This window comes from Vicugna pacos, chromosome 26, assembly GCF_048564905.1.
Source record: "Vicugna pacos chromosome 26, VicPac4, whole genome shotgun sequence".
NCBI lineage: Eukaryota > Metazoa > Chordata > Mammalia > Artiodactyla > Camelidae > Vicugna > Vicugna pacos.
In genome coordinates this window covers 3322938-3342449 of record NC_133012.1, presented here as the reverse complement: position 1 = coordinate 3342449, position 19512 = coordinate 3322938, and the positions used below count along the sequence as shown (strand labels likewise).

Genomic DNA, 19512 nt, shown 5'->3' with positions numbered 1-19512 from the left:
AGTGTGTGGAATTCGAGCTCAGATCAGATGGTTTCCTTATATCGCAGTACAGAACCTCATTAATATGGTCAAGCAGAGAGCATCCTTTTAAAGCAGGGATGGTTTAGAGCACCAGCCCTGTCGTTGGGATAAAATTTTCCAGCATTGAAAAATAGCTGGGATTTTGAATAGAACCATATTGCAGATGTTAGATGCTGTTACTAGCAAGCCTCATTTCACAGCATCTCTGTGCACTGAAAACAGTAGAAGACTTAGAGAACTTAGGGTAGATATTGTCAAGGTGATGGATAAAGGAGGCAGGACCCCGATAAGAAATAATAAAGGTGTAATGAAAACTCTCTGGTTGGGGTTGGTCCGTGAATTATGGCTGAGTTCTGCAGGGGCTTGGGGAGCACGCTGGTCCTGTGCTGCTTTCTGTCACCATCCACAAAGACGTCAAGCCATTCTGCCTGGTCATTGGTCATTGTCCTCCTTCTTTGCAGAATCTGCTGCTGCTGCCCGCGGTCCTTCCGTAGCCTCTGGCTTATAAAGCCAGTGCCCCATCTGGGAATGGTGTCCCCGCATCCCTGCCGAGCACTAGTCACTCCTGGTGCCCTCCGGGAGGGCTGAGACACGAGGTCTGGACACACCTAGTCCCCATTTCCATGTGACTGCTGGGGAACCAGGCTTGCAGATAACAGGCTGGCCATTCTGGACATGGGCACGGGGCTTCCGTGTTCTCAGAGCCCCAAGCATCTCTGGGGTCTTCTGGCCCACCACGGCCCTGAGTTGTGGTCATGATGAATAATAATAACAAAAAAAGATTGATTAACGTGATCGACAGCAGAATGACAGCTAGTGTGTGAAATGCTTTTTTTAATTAAATTTATTTTAAAAAATTTTAATTGAAGTATAGTCACTTTACAATGTTGTGTTAATTTCTGGTAGACAGCATAGTGGTTCAGTTATACATATCCATCTATTCCTTTTCATATTCTTCTTCCTTATAGGCATTACAAGGTATTGAATATAGGTCCCTGTGCTGTACAGTAGGACCTTGTTGTTTAATCTATTTTGTATATAGCAGTTAGTATCTGCAAATCCCAAACTCCCAGTTTATCTCTCCACCCCCTCTTCCCTTACTAGTAACCATGTTTGTTTTCTATGTCTGTGAGTCCGTTTCTATTTTTGTAATTAAGTTCATTTGTGTCATTGTTTTAGATTCCACATATAAACAATATCATATGATATTTTTCTTTCTCTTTCTGGCTTATTTCACTTAGTATGACAATCTCCAGGTCCATTCATGTTGCTGCAAATGGCATTATTTTATTCTTTTTTATGGCTGAGTAGTATTCCATTCTCTAAATATATTATGACTTTATCCAGTCACCTGTTGATGGACATTTACATTGCTTCCATGACTTGGCTATTGTAAATAGTGCTACTATGAACATTGGGGTGCATGTATCTTTTTGAATTAGAGTTTCCTCTGGATATATGCCCAGGAGTGAGATTGCTGGATCATAGAGTAAGTCTATTTGTAGTTTTTAAAGGAATCTCCATACTGTTTTCCATGATGGCTGCACCAAACTACATTCCCACCAACAGTGTAGGAGGGTTCCTTTTCTCCACACTCTCTCCAGCATAGCACTTAAAATTGTTTGTGCTGCTGCTCACAGACCTGCCTAAGGCCTTGAGGTTCAAGGTTGATTGAGGTCACAGCACTGAGTTCCAGTGCAGCAGATGATATTGAGAGGAATCCCAGGTTTGTAACTTCAGGTGAGCTCAGTGATGGACTGGTGTTTGGAACATTAAAATAAGAGTGAACAGTCCTGGTCTTTTGGTTAATAATTTTAAGAGCATCTATATTTGGACACATAATCCTTGAGCTTTTAGAATTGCAGGTGGTCTAGAATTTTATTCATACTTGAAAAATCAAAATATAGACAGAAACTTGGTTGAACTCAGATGCAAGACTTTAATCACTGAGTGCTTCTGGCTTTCTTATCAGTTACCCCACGAGGGGATCTGACTTCAAGGCTGGATACCCCTTGTCTATATAAACTCCAAAACAAGGGTCCTATTTTGGCGGGGTGGGTAACTACTTCTGAACACTTTCATAAAATGTATTCATTATTTTATTGGGGAATTTTGTCATGCTTTGAGGTCTTCCAACCAAAATGTGAAGATCCAGATCAATGCATGGGTCCTGTCAGGAATGGATTAATTAACTAACCTAACTAATTAACTAACTAAATGGGTCCTTCATTGGAATGGATTAATTAACTAAAACCGTCACAGTTTTCTAGTCTGACCTGCTCTTGGCACCAGGTGGTTAATTACTCTGTTTAGGGGAAGAAGCAAGTAAAACAGAGTCCACTCTGTTTCCTGTTTAGAAAATGAGGGGGAACGTGTCCTTGGCTGTCCCTGGGCTGTGGCTACTAGACATGTAACTGAACAAGCAGGGTCTTGAACACACACGATGCTACAGATTATGTTCTGAGGAAATAGACCAGATTTAATTGTGCCAAGTTCCTTTTGCTTCTTTTAATCTTCTTGACTATCCTCTGTGTTGGAATAACAATGATTCGAGAAGTAATTTATACTTAATTTTATAAGATAAATTGTCAGCTATCAATGGACTATCCAGTGACCCTGGATTGCTCCTGTAATTGGACCAGGATTGGAAGGCAGTAACCAGACCGAGGAAATGCAGAGTGGACTGTTTTCTAAAGTGTACCAGGATGGACTGGCATCACTTATGCTCCTGTGATCTATTTTATATCATATGGAGGAAGATCTTCTGATGCATTCAGGAGGCTAACCTGAGAATGTGTTGTTGCCAAAATGATTTACTTTCAAAATGCCGAGATAATGGTAACTTATATTGACATATGACTTTAGAGCAGAGTTTGTATGTGTTTCTCATTTCATCCTCACACCAGCCTAATGAGGCAGTTGCAGTGCCCCACTTTACCAGTTATGTCAGAACCAGGCCTGACACAGCTGTGTAGGGGGCCCCAGCTGTAAGGCCATATCCTGAGCCTCCAGGGAGGCTGGTGCAGGTGAGGAGCTGGCTACTCACAGACCACGCCCCTGCATCAAAAGCAAGGTGATGTCATGTGTCGTTCTGTTTTCCAAGTCTGAGCCCTCACTTTCTCTGGGCAGAGAGGTGTGCGTGAGAAAGCAGTTATGTCCTAGCTGGCCACTTGGTTGTAGGGAAGTGGTTCTCAAACTGGTGGGCTTAGGTACCATCTGAACTCATCCAAGGGCCAATCCCTGGGTTCTTTGTCCTGGAGTCCGATTGATTCCATAGGTTGGGGGTGAGGTCCAGGAGTCCAAACTTTTAAGAAACTGATGGCCCACAAGGCACTCTTTTGAGCAACAATGTAGATCCAACATTGGAGGAGAACTAGAATGCACTTGTAAAAAAAAAAAAAAAGGTTTAATTGTGGTAAAATCCACATATATTGAAATTTACCATCTTAACCATTTTTAAATGTACAGTTCAGTGGCATTAAGTATATTCACACTGCTGTGTAATCATCACCATATGTCTCCAGGACTCCTGTCATCTTGCAGAACTCAAACTCTGTACCCACTAAACAATATAAGTATCGTTAAACAATTCTTCCACACTCACCTCTCCCCCAGCCCCTGGTAACCTCTAATCTACCTTCTGTCTCTATGAGTTTAACTCTTCCAAGTACCTCATATAAATGGACTCAAACAATATGTATTCTTTTGTGCCTGGCTTGTTTTGCTTGGCGTAATGTTCTCAAAGTTCATCTCTGTTGTAGCATGTGCCAGAATTTTCTTCCTTTTTAAGGATGAATAATATTCCAAAGTCCTTTATTTCAATTATTTTGTGTTTGTACCCAGAAGTGGGATTTCTAGATCATATGGCAGTTCTATTTTTAATTTTTTGAGGATCCATCATACTGTTTTCCCCAGTGGCTCCAACATTGTGCATTCTCACCAACAATGTACAAGCATTCCAGTTTCCCCACATCCTCGCCAACACTGGTTATTTCTGGGTTTTGGTTATTTTTGTTGTTTTTTGATAATGGCTATCCTAATGGATGTGAGCTGGTATCTCATTGTTCTTTTGATTTGGGTTTCCTTAATGATTAGTGATGTTGAGCATATTTTTCATGTGCTCATTGGCCATTGGTGTATCTTCTTTGGAAAAATGTCTATTCAAGTCCTTTGCTCATTTTTAAACTGGAGTCCTTGGGGCTTTGTTTTGTTTATTTTTTGCTGTTGAGTTGTGTATAACCCTTTGTTAGTTAATTTTTGTAACATATGGTGTAAGGTAAAGGTCCGCGTTCCGTCCTCCTCACGTAGCTATCCAATTTTCCCAACACCAGCTGTTGAGAAGACTGTCCTGGGAGGTGGGGGGCATAACTCGTGCTTGGCATGCATGAGGTTCTGGGTTCAATCCCCAGTACCTCCGCTAAGGGAAAAATAAATAAATAAATATTTTTTAAAAAGAAAAGACCATCCTTTCCCTAGACAGGCTTTTGAATCAGGAAGACTCAGTTTCAGATACTGATTCCCTCACTGACTAGCTCAGAAATAGATGTGCGATTCTAAAGAAAACCTCCAGCAAGTGCATTTCCCCTCTGAGTGGAAGTCAGTGGGATTCGGAGGCCGTGGTTTATCTGTTGCTCCTCAGTCAGCTGTGCCAAGGTCTGTGTGTCCCTCCCCAGACAGAGGGCACATTTGCAGTGAAGGGCGAGATCACAGGACGTCTGGATAGATCTGAACTAAAGGGGTTTTCGGGTCCCTTGTTTAGAAACCACGCTTTGACAACTGTACATATTAGGGGTACCTCTTCCTTTCCCATCTGGACCCCCAAAGCCGTGGGAGTTTTGGGAGTGGATGACATCATGGGTCTGCAACTTCTGATCAGAGGGAAGCAATAGAACAGATCAGGACACTTCATCCCCTCAGTACAGCAGACGGATTGTACACACAAAGGCTTAGTGACAGGTCACCGGCCATCTGTCAGCTGAGCTCAGAGGTGTCCCCAGCTCTGGCCGGAGAAGCCTTTGGCTGGTTGAGTATCACATGGGCAGGCGGAAAGCAGTGATGGTTCATCTGGACACCATTCAGCCCGCATGTGACAGCAAGATAAAGGGAGAGTCAGCCCTTGCCTCCAGGAGCCGGTAGTTTCATCTTATTGTGACCACAATCAAGGACTCTCTGACTCAGAGGGGAAAGGCAGCTCTTGGTTCACCAGACACAGAGCCCTCATTTGGAAAATGCCTATAAAACATACACATTTTGGAGATCAGTTTGGCAAAGACTATCCCAATATTTACATCTGCAGACTTTCTGATTCCACTTCTAGGAATTTCTATGATATTCTTGACATATGTGCAGAGATACACGTACAAGGATGTTTATTACAACACCATCATGGTGGCCAAAACTTGGAACAACCATCAGCGGGGAAATGGTTAAAAAGTGCCACATCCATCCAATGGAATATGAAACTGCTGTTAAAAAGAACAAGAACTGACACAGACTTTCAAGACAAAGTATGAAGTGGAAAAAAATTGCAGAAGAGTTTCTTTCTGTGAAAGTTTCTCTTGTGAGAGTTTCACTTTCTGTACTATACTTTCACTTCCTGTCTAAGGAAGATGAACTGGCTTCTGAGACCATTGATAGCATCTTTCATCTTGCAGGTCATTTCTCCCAGACAACTGCTGAGTGATTTTAGATACTGGTAAAGAAGAAGGATGTTCTCCAGGAAGCTCTGATCTTCACCTCGGAGTCCAATCTTCTCTCCTTTCACCATTCCCTCTGGTTCACGCACACTGGCCACATGCAGTTGGACTCTAACAGGGTGGGTAGGTCTCTCTCTCCGAGGTCCAGATATCCGCTCCAAATTTGAATCACAAAAGAAATCAGCGAAGGAGGAAATTTTACAATCATAAGAGGACTCTGTTTTGCTAGATCTCTGAAGAGTTCTTTCAACAGAGACCCTCTCTACTTCAATTGAAAAAGGATTACTTTATAGAAATAGGTATAGACAGCCTTTCAGAAACATCTATTTCATGCAGCAAGGAATATGGCTGTTAACTGGGACTAAGATTGACTGTAAGAGCTTTGATTGTCCCGGGAAAAACCCAAGGACTCTTCCGCCTTCTGATAGGACATCAGAACCTACTAAACCCTGCCCTGCTGTGAGGCACACTTTCACGATCGCCCCAGAGAGCAATGGAGAAGGTGGTATGGGTCCTGGCATTCTACAAACTTTTCTGCAGCCTGGAGCAAGCTGTGCCCTCTTTTCCATTTTCTCAAGAGCAATGATTAGAGAGGCATTTTTCTCGCTGAGTTGATTTTGATATTTAAATGAGATCATGTATCATTTTCCAGCTTTGAAGACACAGCAGGAAGCTACAATAATTAAAATAGCCACCCCCCCAACCCTGGAGAATAAAAGAGCGCTGAATTAAACAAAATAGAGCTCAGAAATAGATTCAAAACAAGTGAGGATGAAGTTTCTGATAAAGGTGGACTTCAAAGCAGTGAGAAAAAAGATGGATATTTCAGTAAATGGCTGGAACAATAAGTTAGCCTTTTGAGGGGAAAATAGTGCTGAATCCTTACCTCACTCCTCACACAAAAGGAAACTCTAAATGGATCAGTAAACCAAAGAAAAGAAACCACAAAAGTACAAGTTAAAATCTGAGTGGAGTTTATTGATAATTTTGTAGTAGGGAAAGCCTGTCTAATCAGAGTATAAAGCCTCAGAGCCACAAAATATCAATTAATCGGCTATCAGAAGTGTTTTTTTTAAATCACAGGAAGCAGCATCAGAATATAAATTGGGGAAAATTTGTCAAAAGGCTGGTGCTTTCATTTACAAGGCAGGTGTATATTAATAAGAATATGTTTATTTATGAGAAAAGGATTCCACCAGGCAGTGTGAAATATAAATGGCCAATAAACCAATGAAAGATATTCAGTATCACATGTAACGCAAGAAATCCATTTAAAACCATCATCAAATTGACAAAATTTTCAGTTGTAGGTAACACTTAGAATTAGCAAGCTTCTAGTTAATTGATTCTCCCATACACGTTAACCAGAATCTTAATGAGCATATATGTGAGTCAGCCCATTCTTTCTAATCTTTTCCAGGGAATAACTGAAAACACCTAGCGTATTTTTGAATGCATAAACCTGAGCCAGCATTTCATTGCTAGGAATTCGCTGTGCAGGTGTGTTCCCAAGAGTAAGCTGAGATGTATGTGTAAGATTATTCACGGTAGCAAACTTCTGTAATAGCTAAAAACTGATAATACTGCAAATGCTTATAATAGGTGACTGGTTATAAGTCATATTACATATGTACAATAGTACCCCCTGATCCATCAGTTGGGCGAAGATGTGTGTGCCGTCAGCCCCCTGAGCTTGGTTTCCAAATACCGTTCTCTACTGAAAGGAACCAGGACTCACTGGAGAAAAGGATGATTCCAGGACTGCAGCATAGAAAGTCTAAGAAGATTCTGGAACATCTTGTTGCCAGGATGTTCCAGAATGTAAGGAAGGGCTCAAAGAGTAATGGGGCCACATCAAAAGGACACAAGTACCAACCTGAAGGGGATTTCACTGGCCATCTGAGACACATGGAGCATTAACATTAATGTTAATTAATTTTAATGATTAATTATGAAAATAATAGCATTGTATTACAACTCATTTAGAATCTCAGGGTTTATACTAATATAAATAAAAACAAAAATAAATGGTGGAGAAAGGAAGACTTTTTTTTTAATGTTCTTTTCATGGAGTTGGGGAGGTAATTAGGTTTATTTATTTTTTTAATGGAGGGACTGGGGATCGAACTCAGGACCTCGTGCACGCTAAGCACACACTCCAACACTGAGCTACACCTTCCCCTGGGAAGGCTCTTCTTTATAGTAGACTATCAACTGTAAGAATGATGGAAAATCATCAAAGGATACTAAACGAATGGATGACAGTGCAACGAGTTGGATATTTACACAAATCACCATAATTACAAAGGAAAAATGCTAACTTTACAAGTGCGGACATCTGGTAGACATCACCTTACCCAAGTGATAGAGGTTAACAGCGCCAGTAATCCCTGGGCTAAAGCTGTGTCAGGTACCCCCTGAGATGATACACTGAGAAAGACACAATACTACAGCAGGCAAACCCGTATTGAGGTAAATTCTGCAGAACAACTGGAGTGTGCTCTTTAAAAACATGAAGGTCCAGGAAGACAACGAAACGCTGGGGAATTTTTCCAGGTTGGAGGAGACTAAAGATATAGGACAATGAAATGCAACCTGTGATGCTGACTGGGGAAACAGCCGTAAAGGATGTGATAGGAACATCTGAGGAATGTAAGTCCGGACTGTGAACCGGGAAACAGTTCTGTATCAAGGTTGAAACTCCTGATTTTAATCACTGAACAAAGGTTATGTAAAAGAAGGTCCTATTCCTGGCAAATACCCGCTGAGTAATTAGGGGGAAAGTGTACCCTGTCTCTAATGTGCTCTGAAATGGCTATGTAGGTATGCAGATGGAGAGATAGATACAGAGGAAACGATAAAGCAAAAGGGGTGAAATGTGAGTAACTGGTGAATTTGGAGTGGAGGGCATAAAGCTAAGTGGTAGAATGCGTGCCTAGCACGCACAAGGTCCTGGGTTCAATCCCCAGTCCCTCCGTTAAAAAAAATAAATTGGTGAATCTGGCTTATGGATATACAGGAGTTCCTTCTACTATTTTGCAGGTTTTCCGCAAGTTTGAAATTATATCAAACTTAGTGTATATACTGACATTGAAAGACTCCAGGATGGCATATACAGTGACAAAGGAAAGACCCAGAGACATGCATGGGTTGTTCTGCTTTAAGACAACATCCCGTTTCCCCTACAAAGGATGCACAAGAGATGTTGGCTCTTGGCAGGACAGACGAGGAAGTCGGACCTGGGGAGAGAATTTTGTTTTTACTTTTCATTTCGTTTCTTTCTTCCTGTTTGAATTGCTTCTTCCCTCTGGTAATAGGTCAAGATGTGAATTTACCTCCTCTTCTTTTTCCAATTAACATTCAAATGCCCCTGTGAGTTGTCCCACTCACGGGAAAGGGAAGGAACTGGAGATGGAGGATCAGGGAAGCTGGGTGTGGTGTGTTCAGACAGAAAGAAGCCCCAGCCCAGAGGCAAGCTGGAGGCTCAGTCCCACTTGACTTGTTTGGAGATCTGGCGGCAGCCTCCTGTAGGAAGGACAAGTCGGGGCTGGCAGGCAGGCAGGCAGGTGGGCCAGACACCCCTGGCCAGGGGTAGGGCCTGGACTCAGGATGGATTTGGGTCTGACAGTTGAATTGCAACATAGCACAGGCTTTTAATGAAAGTTCCCATCTCTGTGGCCATGTGGCCTCCCCCTTCCTCCCTCTGGAGAGCACCCGGCCTGTCCCTTTTCTTCTCTCTGTTCCTCATTCCTGGCCGGGGCTCAGTGCTGAGCCATCCTTCCTGCCTCACCTAGCTCAGCCGGGTCTGGAGCAGCTGACCGGATCCCTCCTAGATGCATTATCTTGGTCATCCCTGGCCTCTGACTCCTCATTCGGCCGGAGACACCCAGCCCAAGCCAGCAGCCTGGCCACCCCTTACCAGTTCTCTCCAAATGGTAGCTAAGAGGTTAAATGAACAGGGGCCAAACTGCATAACTACAAGTAACTGCCCTGGTGCTGGTGGAGGAGGTGGGGGGGAGTGTCAACGGCAAGCGGGCAGGAGGGAGACTTTGGGGTGATGGAAATATTTCGTGGGGTGATTCTCATGAGAGTTACTAGGCTACACGCAGCTGTAAAATAACGCAATAAATTGTACACTTAAAATCGGTCAATTTTCAAGTTTGTAAATGATACATCTCTATCAAGGTAATTTTAAATTTATTTTTATTTTTAAAGTTTTATTTGTTTCAGTTCATCCAAATGATATTTATTAACAATTCTGAAGCATCTCCTAAGTTCTAATAGCAGTACTATTTTTTTTTAAACTTTTTGTTTTATTTGAAGTATTTAGTTGAAATCCTACCAAATCGCTACAGGTCCCTTTTTCTTAGAGGGTAGTGGCTGGGCGGGGACAGAGAAAGAAATGAGACCCAGTGTAGTTAGATGTCCCCATTAGCTCAGGATTTTGGCCATGCAAGGGGAGGTCCGCGAGGGGTGATGGAGGGTCTGGAGTAGGTGATAAGAGCCTGAGTGGCAGCACATGGAGAGCCGGAGACAAGGGGGGCCATCGGGGAAACGATGGGCTTTGAGCCCCAGCCTAAGACAGTTGAATCCAAAATCAAAGTCAGACGCTGTGCGGGCCGCCTCGGGGCCCCTGGCTGCAAGTCTGCTCAGGACCTAACTGGGGGCTGTGGTTTGGGAGAGGGGGCTGCTCTACCTGAGACATTGCAGGGCTCTGGTTCTCTGTCCAGGAGCAGGAGATGGGGTGGGGGCTGGGCCAGGTGGTGGGACTAGAAGGATGCTGTCTGGCGTTTGTTTCAAATTGCTTGTGGTGCTGGGATGTATATTCCTCCATCTCTCCAAACCTTTGGTGAAGTCCTTCTGTGAATGATCATTTGGATGAATTCAAGGGGAAGGGCCAGGTGAACTCTGAACAGCAAAATGCACAAAACACCCAACTGCCATTTCTGAGGTGTCGGGGAGCAAGAGGAGGGCACTGAGCAGGCAGCACCACGAGGGAGTTGGGTGGACCACCCAAGCCCCCCTCCTCTTCAGCCTAACCCTGGTTGGCAAGAGCATGAGAAGAGCCATTCAAACTGTTAAACAATTAAGCAGTTACAAATAGCATATGGTCACTGATGACACTAGGGTCCTGCTCGGTTACAACATGGGCTTGGGTCTTTTTGATTAAACCTCTTTTGTAATGTGTTCAATAAAAAGCTGAATTCTTAAAAAAAAAAACAATTAGTGATAACTGCTCTTTAGGACTAGAATAGAGTGTGGTAACAAAATAGCTCATTGTGGTGGAAAGGAAGACAGATTTAAAAAGTACGGTGATGAATTTAGCAAAAGTGGGAGCTCAGAATCAGAGGATGCTGAGAAACATATGACCTGTCTCACCCACCATTACATACCACCATCTCTTACATCAAATTCCTGGAGAGACGTGACAGGTGAACCCACATGGGGCCTTTCACTGTAAGTGAGGGACACAAAGGACAGGGATCTCGCCTGAATTCTGGATTATTGCATCTAAAAAATAACAGAATTAATAACTACTATTCAAAGAGGTCTTTAAAAGCACCAAGCTCTATACTGGATAATGTATATATATTATCTCACTTAAACCATATATCCACGAGGAGTAGGTTTTATTAGCCCCCATTTTACAGAAGAGAAAACTCATGTCTAAGGCTCAGTGAGGTCCAGTTAAACCGCCTGAGTTCACAAAGCCAAGCAAACATAGAGCCGGCATTAGAACCACATCTCTCAGACTCCAGAGACCACTTATAACCAGATGCTAAAGGGTGCAGTATCACTAGTCATTGCATTGGCCAACTCACTCATTCATTCAGTAAATTTTTATTTTAGTGAGCACGTATGGTATTCCAGGCACTGGGAATGCAGCAGGGAGCAAAACCTCTGCTCCCATAGAACACAGGTAGGAGTTCTGAACTAAGATGCGCTAAGAAACATAGCTGCCAGGTGATATGAATACACACGCCCAGCCCACGTCCCTGGCTTCCCTGACAACGCAGCCAAGGGATGGGCAGCTGTAATTTAGTGACTTCTTCCTCCTTACTCTGAATTTACTGGAATAAAAACATGTGTATGTAAAAATGAAGGAAGCTTACAAAGTGATTTCCTACTCTAAGCTATCCTTCTTCCAAAAAGGGTGACTCAGGGCCCCAAATCCCCAGCTTTCAGTGCGCCACCCAACATTTGAGGCATGATGCCTGCCTGGCCCATGTCTCATTCAGAGATAGAGGTTAGCTGCACTTTCTTCATCTTCTGCAGCCAGCTCTGCGCTGAGCCCTGAGGGGTCTGGACAGAAGTTCATTCTGACCATCAGTCTCGGCTAGCCCACCCCCACCTCCCACCAACTTCCCGAGAAGAAAGGTGGATTTCTTCACGTCTTCCAACTAAACAAGTCTTCCAACTTGGCTGACAAAAGAATTTTTGTGGGGTGGGGGGTGGGGGGACAAGTCCTGACTTGCACAGTCCTGTCCTCTCCCTGCAGGGCTGGGATAAAATAAACTTGGAAGGAGAATGAAGTTGCTGAGGTCACTGAACCAAAGCTGATTCTGGCCGGGAGCCTGGGGAAATCCTCCCTGTGCCGAGTGGTCTGTTTTATCACCATCCTATCTTTTAAACTGGCTTTTCTTACTGTGGCTCAGCTCCCAGATTTGCTCAGAAAACCACCCTTTCCTCACTCAAAGGCTCTCAGTGCTGCTTTGTCTGGACATTATTAGGTGAGAGCAGTTTTCTCAAAGTCGGAGCAAGAGTATAGTTATCTTTGACTTAATCTGGGAAGAAGATTTTATTTTAAAATAACCCCCTTATCACCAACACTGTAACTGCCTCAACCACAGAACAAATTAGCACTGGAATTTGTATTGCTTGGTTCTCATCTCTCATTACTTGATGGCTGTCTGTGAGTCTTAACGCCTCCAGGAAGATTCTAGGTGCCTCTGATGAGAGTTCCATTGCTTGAATCCCTTGGGTCAGCGGTGCCCAGGGCTGTACCAGGCACTCGGGGTGCTCAGTATTTCTGCATTACCCGTCAGTCACTGCTAAATAGCACATCCAGCCCCAAAACAGGAAGAAAAAGGAATCTGCTGCTGCTGCATCTGAAAATATTTTTTTTGTAAACAATCTGCTCACTCACATCTCTAGAGCAGGATAAAGACCAGATGGTAGCCAGCAGACAGGTCTTATCTGGAGAGAAAAAGAGATTTAAGATGATAAACATCTCAGGACTTGATAAAACCCAGAGGCTCCTTCCTGGGCCGTCATCAATTTTTTTTTTAAATCCAGTAACATGTGTCTTATCAGAGAGATTTATATTCAGTTGAAAGTTATTCTGAGCTGAGCAAAGGAGAAAATTCTTCAATTATAGTGGTTCAGAGTAAACCTTGGGTATATCAGTAGATGTCTCACTGAATTTCTCAGGGATAGTGATTTTCAGAGGGGACAGGATTAAAAAGAAACCTTTATGTGATATCAGACAGGAAACAGACCCTCCATGGGTCCCAGCAGACCAAGGAACTCAGTAATGTTTTATTTATGAAAATACATTGATTTTAAAAATTGATTTACCAAAGAAATACGGTATACTGAGAAGATGGTAGGCACTAGTCTTAAGTGTTTTACGACTCTTTAATCAGGTTCCTTTCTCTTGCTGCTTTGAGGCTGAGTGTGCTATTTAGCAGAGACAATAGGGTACGTGGAGAAATGGAGAAATACGAAGAAGCCTGGAGTGCCTGCCGCAGCCCTGGGGGGCTGAATCCGCGGTTTGGGTTGACTTCAGTTCCTAAGAGTTAACTTCAGCCCCCGGGCTCTGATCTGGCAGGCGCGTTCTCCGTGTCAGGCACGGCTCTTACCATCTTATCACATCTACCTTCACAACTGCCCTGCTGGTACCTCCTGTCTCTGGTTTCTGTGCCCTCCTGGCCTCCTGCTGTTCCCGAACCAGATGGAACTGCTCATCTTTGTTGCTGACGTTTCACTTCTTTCTGTTTGATAAAAAAAAAAAAAGACAATTTCATGCAATTCACCCTAATGTTGCCTCCTTTTAAAAATTGAGGTATAGTTGATTTATAATATTGCATGTTTCAGGTGGACAACATAGTGATGCCAAATGTGTATAGATTATACTCCTTTTATAGTTATTATAAAATCTTGGCTGTATTCCCTGAGCTGTACAATACATCGTTGTAGCTTATTTATTTTATACATGGTAGTCTGTACCTCTTAATTCCCTACCCCTATCTTGCCCCTCCCCTCTTCCCTTGCCCCACTGGTACCATTAGTTTGTTCTCTAGATCTATGAGTCTGTTTCTTTTTTGTTATATTTACTAGTTTTTATTTTTTAGATTCCACATATAAGTGATACCATATAGTATTTGCCTTTCTCTGTCTGACTTATTTCACTCAGCATAATACCTTCCAGGAGCATCCATTAATATTGCCTACGTTTTAAAGAAGATAAATGGATGCTTAGAGTGGTTAAGTAACTTGCCTTAAAGGCTTTGAGGCAGGCAACAGCAGTATCGGGATTCAAAACCCAGTTTGCTTCCTTCTGAACTTCCTAGTATGCTGCTTATAACCACAATTAAGAGCTTGGGCCCAGGAACAAGCTGCTAGGGTTTGAGTATCAGATTAACATCCACTTACTAGCCTGTGACTTTGGAATACACTTTTTCTCTCTGTGCTTCAGTTTTCAGTTTTCTTATCTGTAAAATGGGGGTAATGATTATGCAGTATTGTCCAATTTGTAGGGTTGCCTTGAAGACTGAAGGAGGAGATCCAAGTACAGAATTTACAGTGCCTGGCACTTAGTAAGCACTCCATAAAAGTGAGCCGGTAACTTCAGGTTGCCTTTAATACTTTTTTCCTGCTTGAGTAAATATACCAACGCACACAACTCCTTTGTCTGCTCGTATGATGCGGATGAACTGAGAAATTCAATAGTAAAAACCTTACTGTGATGCCAAGCAGGCAGGTGATGGACCATTAACCCCAGGGCTAAGAGCCGTTCTCACAATTTCCCTACGTCACTGCGGGCTGAAACTGCTGTTTAGTGTTACCCTATAGGTTTTTTTCCTGCTCTTTATTTTCTAAGGCTGGGGGGCGGGGGCTGTCACTTCTAAGGATCTCAGGTGTGATTTATCATTCTCCGTGCGAGCCAAAGCGCCTCCAGACGAGGGGAATGCAGCCTGAGGACAGGAGGCCCGCGGCGATTCTTGTAAACAGTCCCTAGATCAATCCCAGCGGGGGCCGGGAAATTCCCCCAGTTAAAAGTCTAGGAAGCGAGTCAGGCTGACCCCGGGAAGGTCGGGGTGAGGAAATTCCCATCTCCTCTGCCCCAGAAACCGCTCAGATCAAAGCCGCCCATCTAAAGAGAACTCCGGCGTTTTCGGGCTCATTTTTGGGCTGTTCTTCCATCGCCCGGGGCACAACGGGTCCGGAGCAGCCCGGAGCCCCGCGGAATCACCCGCTGGCCGGGAGGGGCGTGGCCTGGAGCGCGCGGCCCCTTTAAGGGCTTCGGCCCACGTGCTCCGTGACGTGAGAGCAGGAAGTGTTTGAGGAAGTCGCGCTGGGCTGGCGGGTTTGAGATTCCCGCACTTTAATGTCTTCCGGGGGGGCGCCTGAGCCCCGGCCCGCGCCCCGGCCCCGCGCCCCCGGCAGGTGAGTCCCTCGGCCGGCGCCCGGGCGCCTGCTGCCCGGCGGGCTCGCACCCGCTCCCGGCGGAGGCTCCCGGAGACGCTCGCGTCGAGTCCCGAGTCGGGGTTCCGGTGCGGCTGGGAGCCGGGAGGCCCCGGAGCCCGGCCCGGCGGGGTGGTGCCAGGTGGCGGCCGCGAGGTGGGGGCCCGGGACGCGGCGGTGATTCGTCCGCGCCGCGATGACGCAGCGCCCCGGAGCTCGGAAGGGGAGGCGCCCCCGGCCACCGGGGCTGGGCGCCCGGGCAGGGTCCCGGCTGGGAATCCCCTTTCAGGTGCAGGGCAGTGGGGCGTCCGGTCCTCCCGGCTGCGTCCACGCAGCAGCCGAGGTGGGGCTGCTGGGTCAGGGGAGAAACCCTGGAGTTTGCTACCCAAAACAAAAACCTGGTTTACTGACAAGATAAAAACCAGTTCCGAGTTTTCTTCTTTCACTTTGAAGGGCTACGTTGTCACTTTTCTTGTCCATCTCCTTGAGTTCCCTTTGCCCTTAACCTTCCCCTTGTGTCCTCCACCCAGATTGCTTACGGAGTTAGCAGGACGTCACTATGAGCTGGTCGCCTTCCCTGCCGACCCAGACATGTGGGGCCTGGGAAATGAAAGAGCGTCTGGGGACAGGGGGATTTGGGAACGTCATCCGATGGCACAATCAGGTAGGCCCCGCGCTGCTGGGAAGAGCCAGGGGCGGCAAGGTGGGCGGGGAAGGCAGACTCTGCTCTTTCTGCCTCTACCCCACACTGGGCTCCGTGGGTGAGTGGGGCTCACCGCTGGCCCTGGGCTTCCTGGGAGAGAGTGAGGAAGGGAGCCTCAGGGCCCTGAAGCTGACTGTAGGTTAGTGGTCTCCCAGCTTTATTGACTGTGCTCCGAAACAAATGGTAAAAAAAAAAAAAAAAAAAAAAAAAAAAAAAAAGTAAGCTTTCAGCCTCATTTCTGTATCTAGATTTAAAATCCTGTATCTACGCCAGCATTGGATTATCACCTACTAATATGTTACATGTTATGAAACACAAAAATAGAAAAATTTAAAGAGTGAAAATAGTAAAATATTTTTAAATGTTTTAAAAAGTAATTTAAAACATGTTTTAAGTATTTACCCATGATGGTGTCTTTCCCAGTATTGTCTACTTACTTCATGGCCTCGAATTATACAGATACACACGAAACTGAGAATCGTTAAGGATGGTAGATGAACATCCGTATGTGAAGTTTTTATAATTTTGAATTCTTTGGACCGATTTCTTTTTAGATCTGATAGATCCTCATTGTTTTTATTCCTTACGTGTCTGACATGAGTTTATCACATCACATGTGTTAGTTCTTCCACATTTTTTTTTTGCTTGTATAGGTGTTAACATGCACTGAAGTTCTCACAGGAATCTCTTTAACTCATTCGTCCATTTTATGAAAGTTTTTTTTTTTAGGGAAAGAGGTAACTAGGTTTATTTATTTACTTAGTTTTTAAGTGGAGTTACTGGGGATTGAACCCAGGACCTTGTGCATGCTAGGCAGGCACTCTACTGCTGAGCTGTCTCCTCCGCCAAGAGTTATTTTATTAAAATTGGATAATACCATCCATAATGCTACTCAAGTGGGGGCACACGAAACCTGCCACATGTCCCGATAGGCCTCCGTCCACCCCCCCCCCCCCCGCCTGTGGCATGCCCACTTTCCTTGCGATGCCTTGAGTGTCAGAAGTGTCACGTGACCCGACAGATGCTCTGATCTATACAGTTAGTATCAGAAAAGCTTTAATTTCTTGGATTCCAGTTTTGGGTAACCCCTACAGATGCCCAGTTTGGAAATCACTGCTCAAGGGAACCCTCACTTGCCAAACAGCTAAAATTGGCTTCTTGGCCCCAAATTCAGACACCCTGAAGTCCTAGGAGGAAGACACCTACTTTTTTTGTGTGTGTATATGGGGGGTAATTAGGTTTATTTATTTATTTTTAGAGGAGAGACTGGGGATTGAACCCAGCACCTCATGCATGCTTAGCATGTGCTCTACCACTGAGGTATACCCTCCCCTCCAGGCACCTACTTTTTAATCAAGGGCTGAGAGTAACTTTTTGGACTGGAGAGATGGCAGATTGCATACTGCCTCCCAGGAGCTTGGCTGCAGCGAGCAGGGAGGTCCTCCAGGCCACCGGCCAGGGTGGCAGAGAGCCATTTCAGACAGCCGCCCTCCTTTCCTTTATCAATGGAAAGACATTTTAGGACCCGCCCTGAGGCCTGTCAGCTCTGAGTGGATGGAACAGGCCCCTGGAGGAATGTGGGAGCCAGAGCTGGAGGGCAGAGGACCGCTCTCAAATTTGTTCTGGTCAGAGTCTAGCCAGAGGCCCGCCATTGTGACGCAAGAGCCAGGTCATTCCACCGCCCTTCAGAGACCTTGGCCGGGCTGCTCGCAGACAGGCAGTGGCTCTCAGAGTCTTGACCATGGCAGATGTCCCTCTGCAGCTGAACCAGAGACATCTCGATTTCCTTCAAAAAGAGTTCTGTCAGAATGTACCACCTGCTCTTGCCCTAAATGGCCTCCATCCGGGCTTGGAAAGCTGTCATCACGTGGAGTTTGTTCCTGGCTTTATAGCTGTGAGCCTGAGAGGGGGTGTGTGTGTGTGTGTGTGTGTGTGTGTGTGTGTGTGTATTCATCTTCTAGAATGACTACTTTCAAGTGCCTTCTGCAAAAACCTTAATTTGTTCTTTATTTCTAATAAGCCAAAGACCAAGCTCTCATCCTGCCGGTTGAGGCCCCTCCACTGTCTGTCTTTCCAGCGTTTCCTCCCCTGGGGGCTCCCAGCAGGTGGGTCAGCTGAGCCCCCTCTGGGACAGGCCTCTCTCTCCTGGACAGCTTTCTGTAAAGTCTGCCCATCCCTCCAGGACCCGCTATAGGCAACCTCTTCCACATCCCAGTCCTGGACCCCTTTACTGGGTGGGAGCTAGTTCTCCCTGAACTCCTTTGGCCCCTGTCATTCAGCAAGCTTCCCGCACCGCCTTTTTATCCGTAGGACTGCTCCCCGTCAGCCTAGGCTCTGTCTGGCTTTGGCTTTCGTTCAGTTCCCCAACAACGACTGCCTTTCTGTTCGGTGCACACCATCATCCACTTTTTGATAAAGACCTGATCAGAAAAGGGAAAGTCCCACTAGTCAATTAGGAGAAACATAAGCTCCCAACTGTGATCATTGTGACCCAGGGGAGGGGCCCGGTGTGGTGAGACCTTCTGCCAGGGGCAGGATTGCTCAGGGGACAGGAAGACCTCTGCAAGGAAGCCGCCCTGGAGGGGAGACCTGAGGGTTGGTGGAAGTTAGCCGGGCAGAAGAGATGGGAGTCGAGCCCTGCCATAGGGAGCCCGGCTCTGGCTGCACGAACCCACTGGAAAGGACCCAGGCAGGGCTGTGCTGGGAGGTCGGCTCTCAGAGAAACACCCTGACTTGTACAGGGTAACAGCAGCTTATTTCAAACCACTGACAGTCGAATGACCTTTCTCACAAGAATCCCAAATATCTAACAGTCAGCTCTTGGGAGTTGGTACTGGGACCCCGAATGGCACTGCCCTGTCCTGGGAGGAGACCAGTTCTGAGGCTTCCGGAGTACAGGATGGACTGGGCCGGTGGTGGTGCAGGTGAAGGGAAGGGGGCAGATTTAAGAGCTATTTTAGGAGAAGGGTATAGCTCAGAGGTAGAGTGCATACTTAGCATGCAGAGGTCTTTGGTTCAATCCCCAGTACCTCCTCTAAAAATAAATAAACCTAATTAGCCCCCCCCAAAAAAACTAAATTAAAAAAGAGCTCTTATAGGGGTGAAATTAGCAGGACTGAATGGTGGGATAGGCGAGGGAGGGGCTAAGGGAGAGGGGTCAAGATTTACAGGTGCTTAGTGAGCGCCCGCCCATGGCCCCGGTCAGTCCAGGAAGCTCTCCAGGTCCGCCTGGAGCACTCCTCCTGTGGGGAGGCCTCTGGGGCCGCCCTGGCGCCTAGGGGAGGCTCTGTGACCGGCGGTCAGGATCAGGGCTCACATGGTGTGCACCCTGTGCACGCCCCTCTGTTCAGAGCCTCTTGACGAAAGAGACTGGGTTAGGTCGGTGATCCCCAAACCCCAGCTGTA

General features: G+C 45.7%; 1 protein-coding gene and 1 long non-coding RNA gene across 3 annotated transcripts in view; one reads left to right on the top strand and one right to left on the bottom strand.

The window, feature by feature from the left end:
- Positions 1-13241: 13241 nt before the first annotated feature.
- On the bottom strand, positions 13242-16042 carry LOC140689428 (uncharacterized). 2 transcript variants are annotated; one of them, XR_012064362.1, is made up of 3 exons: positions 15944-16042; positions 14373-14431; positions 13242-13711 (listed from the first exon to the last, which is right to left on the bottom strand). It is a non-coding gene; the product is annotated as an uncharacterized lncRNA (long non-coding RNA). The 2 variants fall into 2 exon arrangements; XR_012064361.1 differs by lacking the exon at positions 14373-14431.
- The window catches only part of IKBKB (inhibitor of nuclear factor kappa B kinase subunit beta), a 46579-nt gene continuing 42313 nt past the window's right edge, over positions 15247-19512 (top strand). The window contains exons 1-2 of the mRNA XM_031691563.2: positions 15247-15386; positions 15935-16068. Coding sequence (XP_031547423.1) covers positions 15964-16068 — 105 coding nt within the window. The 5' untranslated portion in view covers positions 15247-15386; positions 15935-15963. The remainder of the gene's footprint in view (positions 15387-15934; positions 16069-19512) is intronic.